Source organism: Haemorhous mexicanus, chromosome 22, assembly GCF_027477595.1.
Source record: "Haemorhous mexicanus isolate bHaeMex1 chromosome 22, bHaeMex1.pri, whole genome shotgun sequence".
NCBI classification, from domain to species: domain Eukaryota; kingdom Metazoa; phylum Chordata; class Aves; order Passeriformes; family Fringillidae; genus Haemorhous; species Haemorhous mexicanus.
Window position 1 is genome coordinate 429239 of NC_082362.1, and position 9879 is coordinate 439117.

The 9879-nt window shown below is 50.7% G+C and overlaps 2 protein-coding genes across 2 annotated transcripts; one reads left to right on the plus strand and one right to left on the minus strand.

The window, feature by feature from the left end:
* The first annotated feature begins 2604 nt into the window (after positions 1-2604).
* LOC132337522 (C-C motif chemokine 4 homolog) lies at positions 2605-4354 on the plus strand. The gene is made up of 3 exons (XM_059866173.1): positions 2605-2888; positions 3379-3490; positions 3836-4354. Exons 1-3 carry the CDS (start codon positions 2816-2818, stop codon positions 3921-3923), a joined length of 273 nt encoding a protein of 90 aa, XP_059722156.1. The 5' UTR covers positions 2605-2815; the 3' UTR covers positions 3924-4354.
* Positions 4355-7525: 3171 nt separating this feature from the next.
* On the minus strand, positions 7526-9474 carry LOC132337443 (C-C motif chemokine 5-like). The gene is made up of 3 exons (XM_059866035.1): positions 9229-9474; positions 8646-8757; positions 7526-8139 (listed from the first exon to the last, which is right to left on the minus strand). Exons 1-3 carry the CDS (start codon positions 9299-9301, stop codon positions 8052-8054), a joined length of 273 nt encoding a protein of 90 aa, XP_059722018.1. The 5' UTR covers positions 9302-9474; the 3' UTR covers positions 7526-8051.
* Positions 9475-9879: the final 405 nt, after the last annotated feature.

Sequence of the window (9879 nt, forward strand, 5' to 3'; positions counted from 1 at the left end):
GGTGACAGGGTGGTGCCAGCCACGGGGTGCCTTTCTGCAGCCTTTGTCACTGCTCCGTTTGGCGCTGGTGTTTGTCACACTCAAATGTGAGTTGCAAGAACAGAGCAACATAAAACTCCCACTGTTGGTTTCTGAATGAATTATTTCCGTGGCAAAAAGCCATAATTTATTTTTTTTCAGCAGCAATTCAGCCGCAAGCTGGAGCCACTTCTTGTTCTGTGCTGAGCTGATCAGACTAACCAAGGGAACAAAGACCTTATATCCTGCTTCTGGCAAAATCCACCAGCTTTTCTGATATCCTTGTCAGGACTTACAGAGACTCTGCTCCCTCTAAAAGCACATCCTTGGCCTTTCTGGTGAGGTCTCTGCTCAGATGAGGATGTGCCACAGCCAGCAGCACCAGGGGTGTAATGCAGGACCAGACCATGAGGGAAAGGAGGGATGCAAAACAAACCCTCCCCATGGGATAAGCATGGGAAGGAGCAGACTAGTCTAAGGAACCTCCAAACTTCTCCTTTTAGTCCCTGCCAGGGACAAGCCAGCTGGAGATGGACAGTGCCTGCATTGCTCTCATGTGCAGCTCCAGGGTAGCCAAGCAGGGGGTTTAGAGTTCTGGGAGAGAAAATCCAGGCCCAGGAACATAACCAGAGGTCTGAGCAGCCTCTCTGCAGTGGAGGGGTCTTTGACTGCATGCCCAGAATGTGACAGGACATCAGGAAGCCCAGGTCATCCCTCTTCCTGCTTCCCAAGGAGCTGCCCTGAGTTGTTGACCTGCTGAGACTTAGTCTCTCCCACATCAGGCTGGTTGTCCCCTACTTTCATCTCACCTCTTTAGCCAGAAAATCCATCTTGTACCCAATGCATCACTTGGAGGGAGTGGCTGAGGCTGGCAAAATGTCTTAGGTCTGGCAAACCCCTTCTGCTAGCGAGTTCCCTGCTCCCAGGTGAAATCCTGCCCTTTGGGATGCCTGTGACTGCTAAGGGCAAAGTGATAAAGGGTGGATTAGTGAAACAGCAGTGAGAGAGGCTGAGAATGGGCTGGACACTGTGCTTGGAGGACTGTGATCTATTGCACAAAGTCCAGCTAGAGCCAGTCAGTAGCAGGCAAACCCAGGGATTGAGACTGGGTAGTCTTTAATATGTTTATGTCTTGGCTGATGGGACACAGGTCACCCTCAGTGAGCTGGCAGGCAACACAAAGTTGGGAGGATGGCTTGTCACATTACAGGGACATGCTGCCATCATAGAATCATGGAATGTATTGGGATCAAAGGGACCTTAAAACCCACCCAGGTCTGTCCCCCATGCCATGGGCAGGGACAGCTTCCACTATCCCAGGCTGCTCCAAGGCCTGTCCAACCTGGCCTTGGACACTTCCAGGGAGGGGGCAGTCACTGCTTCCCCCTGGATGCAAGCTGCTCCAGAGCTTCACTACCCTCAGAGAAGAATTTCTTGCTAATATTTAATCCTAATCTCCCTTTTTTTTTTTTTTTTTTTTGTTTTTTTTTTTTTTTTTTTGTTTTTTTTGTTTAAAGCTGTTCCCCCTGTTTTATCACTTTTGGCCTGTGTGAAATCCATGGAGACCTCATCAGGATGGAGAACCTCATGAAGCTCAAAAAGAAGTGCGAAGTCCTGACCCTGTGAACAACATCCCCAGGCACGTGTATATGGCAGTGCTGACCAGCTTTTTGGCACAAAGCAGTTTGGCACAAAAGGACCCAGGGCTCCTAGTGGACACCAGACTGGACATGAGCAGCAAAATTCCCTTGCCACCAAAATTCCATCAGGCTCCTGGGCTGCATGAGGAGGAACACTGACAGCAGGTTGAAGGAGGGGACCCTTCCCCTCAACTCAACATGGGTGAGGCTGTTCCTCAAGTCCTGGGTGCAGTTCTGGGCTCCCCAGGATTGGAGATGTGTGGACATACTGAGACAGTCCAGCAAAGGGCCACAGAGATGATGAAGAGAGAGTAGTATTTGTCCAGGGAGGAGATGCTGGTACAGTTCAGGATGGAGAGGGCTCAGAGGATTCTGTCCAATGTATGTGGAATAAAGTAGATGCAGCCCAACTCTCAGTGGTGGCCACTAACAGGACAAGAGGCAACAAGAAATTCTATTTAAACACCAGATAAAACTTTATTGCACTCTGAAACAGGCTGTCCAGAGAGGTTGTGGAGTCTCACAGCCCACTGGATGTGGTCCTGGGCAGCATCTCCAGGGACTGGGCTGGATGAATTCCAGCCTCAGCTCCTCACCAGCCCTGTGGTTGTGGGGAGGGCAGGCTGAGTGCTTTGGGGGACACAGAGCCCTCAGTGCAGCTACCCCTGAGCTCTGGGGTAGCAGCTCAGCACAGCAGTCTCTGGCAAACATCCAGCACACAACGGCACGAGAGCACTTCTGTGCTGCCTGTTGGGGTTTTTTCCAGAACTGCATAATCCTATGCAAACATTGTCTTTCCCTACACAGCCTCATAGGGAAACCCCCTTCCAGTGGAACCATTCTCCTTTTTGTGGCCAGGCCACTGGGCACATTTTAGTTTCCTTTTGATTAGAATAAAGCAAAAATGAGTGCTGAGTCACTTGGCATTGTGAGGGACCATATTCCATTCTACCTCACTTTTTTCTGTTCCCTCTAATTCCCTATAGCTATTTCACTTTCCTGTCATCCTTTATCATCATCCTGGAATTTCCATTTCAGCTGCTCCCAGCTGCCTCCAGGACTCCCTTTTAAAAGAGGGCTGAATCCAGCTGTTGCACACTGAGCTGCATCTTCCAGAGCTTCTGCTCCTGGTCTGATAGCCCTCACCCGACAGAAAGATGAAGGTCTCTGCAGCTGGATTGGCTCTTGTCCTCATTTCAGCCTCCTTCTCCCAAACTTTCTCTGGCCCAGGTGAGTCCTGCTTTTTCATTTGTCAAGGGAGAACAGATCTGAACCTTTCATATTATTTCTCCACTGAGATCCCATGACAGATAACTGGGAATTTATCAGCATTTGTGCCATTCTCCACTCTGGCTAGAGATCAGCTGCATGTAGGAACCCTGGAATCAGAAAATCATCCATCCCTCTGTCCATCCGTCCATCTATCCATCCTCCATGCATCCATGCATCTGTCCACCCATCCTTCCAACCTGGGCTCAAATTACTTATTCCTGGTTAGAACTGAGAGATTTCTTCCTCTGCTCTAGGGCTGGAGGAGTTGCGGAAGTGAAGCTCTAAGCAATGGCAGAGTGACAATCTCACAGTACCTCGATACTGCTCAGGGCATTGGACCAGATGATCCCCAATGTCCATTTCAACCTTAATTATTCTCTAATTTCTCGCTACCTTCCCTGCCAGCACAGATCCCAGAGCTCACATTGTCTTCCTTTGCCTCTTCTAGCTGGACTCGACATCCCAATCTGCTGTTTCACATACAGCCAGCACAAGCTCCCGCAGAAGCTCATCCAGCGTCATTACAGCACCAGCAGCAGCTGCCCCCAGCCGGCCATCGTGTGAGTGCAAGCATGGGCAGGGCAGGGACAGCCACTGGGGGGGTGGGTGAGTGACCAGCTCTGCACAGCAAGGTGGGGCCGTAGGAACAGAGCAGGGAGAGGGGAATACCAAGGAGAAAGGGCTCGCACAGGGATTGCTGGGGATGCTCATGTGGGGATTCCCAGAGATGCTCCTGCAGGAGTGGAGGAAGCAGTGAGGGGTAAGGGATGGGAGTGGGGAGCATCACAGTCAGCTGCTGCTTGCAGCATCAGCACAGGGAAAAACTTCTTGCAATGCTGGGATCCAAGCTCTCCTGGGAAAAAGGTGTAAACAGAGATCTAACATGTCCCATCCCTGTTCCATAGGTTTGTCACAAAGGAAGGCCGCCAGGTCTGTGTCAATCCTGAAAACACCTGGGTCCAAAGCTACCTGAGAATTTTGGAGCAGAACTGAGCCAAGTAGTGTGGCAAGAGTAGCTGCTGTCATGGACAAGTCATGTTATCCTGAGCTCCAGCTGTGGAGGAGGACCCTGGGACAACAGGAGCCACAGGAGCATCTGCAAATGTCCCCAAGGGACTGCTGGAAGGGCACCTTGTGTTTGGGGCTGCTGCTCATCCTTGGCTTGCACAGACCAGGCTTCAGCCTCATCCCTCTGCCCCAACCCCAGGCCCATGGGACTGCACCTTGGCTGTTGTATTATTTCAAGTTATTTAAGAACTCATCATATGGGGCAGTCAATTTTTTTTTCTGTGGATGATGATATTATTTATAGGGGGGGTGACAGAGAGGGTATTTCTAGGAGGGGGACCCAGTGTTGAATGACGGGAAACCCTGGTTTATACATGTCAACTCGTGATTCTGGAGAATAAAGAATTTGGAGAAAACCTTTGCTTTTTCCCTTTTACGTGCCTCTGTGGTGTTCACCAGCACACTCAGAACAAACCTCTGAGCCATCTGAGCCTCTATAGGACACATGAAGATGGAAAATGGTTTGAGGCAAACCCATAAAGTTTCCATACTGCAGACTCAGGAGCATCCTCCAAAACCTCATTCCCCCACAGCACACACCCCCAGTCCCCACATCCTCTACAGAATTAGAAGTGTTTGTACCCACATGGGGGACTTTTACATTCATTAATCTGCTCTCTACATTCCCAGGCACATTGCACACATTTGCTGCTCCCAGCTCCACACATCCCACATCAAACTGATACTTGGGTGTTCAACGTTGAGACCAGCAGTGCTGGAGAGGGACAGGGACCCCATCTTTCATTCTGCCCACTCCGATGGGGGTTCTTCCTCACTTTCCCACCTGTAGGACAAGGGGAAAGGCCCAGCTCTTGCTGTAGGGGTAAAACAACCAGCAGAAAACCTGCTGCAGTTGTTCCCAGGATGCAGCTTTCCAAATGGGGAGGAGCAGTCCCAAAGGCACAGTGCTGGGCACACCTTGTCCATGGAGATCATGCTCAGGGTTCCTTGACATCTGCACTCTGTGAAGAAATCCCAAAAGGATTTGGATTGTAAAGGAACTTAAAGCTCATCTCATTTCACCCCTGCTGTGGGCACGGACACCTTCTACTGGACCTGCATGGTTCAAGCCCTCTCCAGCCTGGCCTTGGACACTGCCAGGGCTGGGGCAGCCACAGCTGCTTTGGGCACCCTGTGCCAAAGCCTCACCACCTTCACAGGGAAGAATTTCTTCCCAATGCTCATTCTAAACTGACCTCCTTCAGTGTAATACCACTCCTCTTTGACCTACAGCAACAGGCCCTGCTAAAAGTTTTGTTCCCATCTTTCTTACTGAACCCCTTCAACTGCCCCCACAGCATAGTCCAGAGCTGACCTAGCCGTGCCCACATCTTGTTCTTCCTAAAGCAAAAAAACCGTTCTCTTAGTGTTTATTTTTTTTTCTCCCTGCAGTTATAGGTCAGATTTGGCAACTCTGAGGCTGGGAAAGCACCTCTGTGTTGTCTTGTGATTTCTCTCTAGTCTTGTGTTTTCTGGGCAGGAAAGCTGACTGTAGTCAAGAGAGTCATGAACACCCAAGGAGCAGCATCCCAGCCAAGGGCAGCCCAGCCCAGCATCATTCTGTGTCCCAGGAGATGGTGCTGGGGCCATACATGGAGAGATGAAAATCTGCAGGGGGCTGAGTGTGGCTACCTCACTGTGCTGTGAAACCATGGAGCAGAGTGGTTGGTGGATAGACAGGAGCAGGTGAAGATCCTGGGAATGGGGTGCTGGATGTCTCCTCTACCCCTGAAGACATTTCAACCCCAAGTTTGGCACTGCAGACCAACTACAGGAGCCCCAAATTGTCCCTGCTCTGGGACTCTGAGCTGAGAGGTGATGGAGGATGGATGTTTTCGAGAAAGGGAAGCTGAGGGGGGCACTGGGGTTTATCCCATGCCCAGGATGCAGGGACAGGCTGGGGAGGCTGGATCATCCAGTGCTGCAGCTGTCTCCCCTCAGGACAGTCCCTGGCTGTGTGCCCAGGCACTTGTGGGAATTTCCCTCTCAAGCCTTTCTGGTTTCAGTTTCCAGTTGCTGGACTTAGGGAACATTTCCTTCCCTGCCTGCAATGGCAGGAGGCATCAGGAGATCAGAAGACCTTCATGGTTCCATGGGCAAAACACTGAATAGCCTGGTTTTCTCTTGCCTTTTTGAGACCATGAACCCTGTGGCTGTTCCGTCTCTCCCAGCTTCACTTAAAGAAGCCCTGGAAGAAGAGAGGTGCCATGGACACCCTCAGTCCCAGTGTCTACATTGTCTCCCTGCTGGTCACTGCTCCCAACCCCATAATGAATATCCTGTCATGGCCTCCCACTGCCACTCCTGGAGAACTGATGGTTTGATCTTGGCCTCACATCTCAGCCTCTTCAATTTCTGTCTTTTCAACTTGCACTGGCCACTTCATCCAAGAATCCTTTCTCCTAAACCCACCCACTTATACATGCCATCATTGGTGCTACCCTGTGCAAAGTGGGGCTGGATGGATCACAAACATGGTCTGTATATCTGCCCATGTCCTGGTGGGAACTTGAAGGTCTCTCTGCTTGAGCCTTGTTTCTCTCCTTGTTTCTGCTTTTCTTTCCCAATTCTGCTCTGCTCCAGGTGAGTCATAGAATCACTAAGGTTGGAAAAGACCTCCAGGATGGTGGCTGCAGCCATTCCCCCAGCACTGCCAAGACCACCCCTAACCCATGTCCCTAAGTGCCACATCCACACATCTGTTAAATGCCTCCAGGAATGGAGACTCCACCCCTGCCCTGGGCCGAGGTGATGATGAGCAAGGAGAGGTCAGGAGACAATCTGAGCATCTGCAGACCACTGTGGTACCAACAGGGCTTGGGGCTGTTTTACAGGCAGTTTATCTCACACTGGTTTTCTTGTCCCTCATAACCAGTTCTGAGGGACACAGCCCGAATTGTTCCCATCCCCTGCAGAGCTCCAGCAGGGAGGTGGGACCAGCAGTCTCGTTTTCTACCCACAGAGTTACCAGCCAGTTTTAAGTGCCAACCGCAGGCTGATAAAGTGCTTTTGTTGGTTTTACTTTGTGCTTCTAAAACAGAAATCTTGTTTCCTGCCCTAGGAAGCTGCAGAACAACAGTGAATTGGTGTTTGTCTTGCAGTAAACACTAACAGAGCATCCCAAGAGCTAAGCCTGGCTCAGGCTGCATTCCAAAAGAGCCAGTGCCAGGGATGTAGTCTTGGCCATCCCCCTTTCCTCTCACCATAGGGACACCCCTGAATCCCCACACTGAGATTTCCAGGCATTCCTTTGCCAAATCCGCAGTGGCACAGCCCCACTATCTCCCAGCCTTGGCTATGATCTGATGGGGGAAGAAGTTCTGGCTCCACATCAGCGCAGAGACTTGGAGGTGCTGGGGCAGCTGATGCTGTGGTGCTGGGATCAGGGAGGCCAAGCAGAAGGGAAGGCTTTTAGACCTAAGAAGGCTGGAGCACTTCCAGCTGAGAAGTTCGGTTTTTCCCCTACATCTCCAAAAATAGTTGTAGTGGGGTCCCCATTTTCCAGGCAGGAGGGGAACAAACAGTGATGACACAGAGAGAAAACAGTTTTATTTATTGGCACCAGCACAAAAGCAGTTTGAGAATAAGGCTGAACACTGTGGTTCCACAACAAGCATCCTGTAAGTAATCAGGGTACTACTTCCTTCTCTAGGGACAGATCTTACTCACAGCATCTACTGCACTGTTACAAAACTGAGTGGGGAAACTCATCCTGGGCTCATAAAACAGCACTCAGACCTAATTCCAGCCCACAAATAGCTCTGGGATGAAATCCCCCTCCCATTCCAGCAGTGGAGGCACAAGGTGGGGCTCAGTTTAGCTACATCACACAGCAGGGTACCCCAAGATGGGTCTGCAAGGCCAAGAGGTCTTCAGCATCACGTCTGCCCTAAGTGTAGCTGAATTATTGTGGATAAATGACACCTTTGCAAGGCAAAACAAACTTCCAGGGTCCCAAGGTGGCTCAGCAGGTCCTGGTGCTTGGAAGTAGCATTTCTAGGTCTGTGACAAACTTTCATGGGTGGTCTGGCAGGACTTCTCAGCTTCCAGTGCTCACTGCAGCTCCAGGCTGTTCACATATTCCTTCACCCACCTGGCATCAGGGTTAGCACAGACCTCCCGCTTCTTCCTGGTCACAAACCTGGCAAGTCATGAGTTCAGGGGTTACAGTCCCAGGGGGGAAAAGGGGCATCAGGGACTGGGGTCATGTTGTTGAGTCATCTCTCACAAACTCTCAAGCATCCTGGAGCTGCAGAGTGTGCTAAACCCCAGGGGGAGATCAGGGTCCCTTGGGAGACCCTGCCATGCTCAGATATTTGTCCCCTTGTCCTATGCAGAGGTGAGCCTGGGTGCAGTGTGGAATGTTGTGTGGATTGAGTTCATCAATCTCTGGAAGGTCCCCGGTCAGCTGCCTCCTGACCTCATTCCCATGTTCCCAGCATCAGTGCAGTCCAAGGAGACCAAGGGACCACTTAATTCTCACCTGAGGAGGGTGAGGGCTTACACACTGCACATGGAACCTGGGTGGCTGCTCCCTTCCACCAGGTATGATGCCTCACAGCATCCTGCTCCTGGCCCTGGTAGATGTGAAGCCAGGAGCCCAAAGGCCGGCAGAGCCTCCCCCCAGGGCCCAGTGTTGGTACTCACACAACTGCTGGCTGGGAGCACTTGCTGCTGGTGTAGAAATACTCCTGCACATGACTCTGAGGCAGCTTTCGTGAGATGTAGCTGAAGCAGCATAAAGCCATGTCAGACCCCACTGGAAGAGATCAGGAAATCCAGCCTGAGACCATAACTCAATAAATTGTACATTCCTGGCTGAGAGTGCAGGTAACCACCTCCTTAATCAGCTGAACTGTCCCTTCTCCTCCCGTTTTCCCTAAAAATCAGTGAGAAATTGGGATAAAAAAGCTTGATAAAAATATTGCTAGGATTGTTTGTTAAATGTTTTACACTAACATCCAGGGTAAAAATCCCCATTGTTACCCTGTGTCCACTCCTAAGGGCCAGCAAGAAAATGAGGGGGGAGGAAACCTGAAAACTTTTATACCAGTAAAATTCCTCCCTAAGATAAAAGGATATTAGAAAGGAAGACCAGTCCAAATAAATCAGGAGAAGTTATTAAAACAGGTTTCCAACATTTGCAGCTGGCTTTTGTGAGTTCTGCTCTAAATTACAGGCAGTCAGAGCAAAAGTCCACTCCAGGAGAGCAGAGGGATGCTGTACTCACATGGAGCAGGAAGGGCCTGAGAAAAGAGGTCAGCAACCAGGATCATGGAGAGGCAGAGTGTGGAGATGTTCATCCTGGACAGGGATAAGCAGAGGCAGGATCAGAGCAGGTTCCTCCTGTGCCTTTTGTGAGGTGCTAGCTCAGTCCTTGCTTTTTATAGGGACAATGGCCAGTCAGTCAGATTTGAGGGCAAACGTGGAATTTCCAAAACATAATAGAGCTGATGTCATGGCACCTTTGCCTCAGAAATACTGAAGAAAAAAAAAAAAAAGAAACAGTTGGCTGAGGAAGTAGCAGAATAGCCTTTGTGTGAAGGGAGGTAAGTGTGAGCAAATCGGCCTCCAGTGACCAAGACAGGATATGAAACCACCCTTGAGCAGCAGATTCACATTGGCATCATCCAAAACAACTCTGCTTATCAAAGTTACCTCGGCATCCCCACCAAAGCCCCAGGAGGACCCAGCTCAGTCTCATCTTCAAGGAACCAGGCCTGGGGGTCAGGGGTGCTCAGAACCTCAAATGGAAGGTGCAGGTTCCACCAAGGGGTCCCTTTTCCAGTGGTGGGTCTGGGAAATGTCCAGGGTGGATACAGGGGGTCAGTGAGGGCAGCACGGGCAGCAGGAACACTCAGCCTGGAGATTGGCTGTTGAT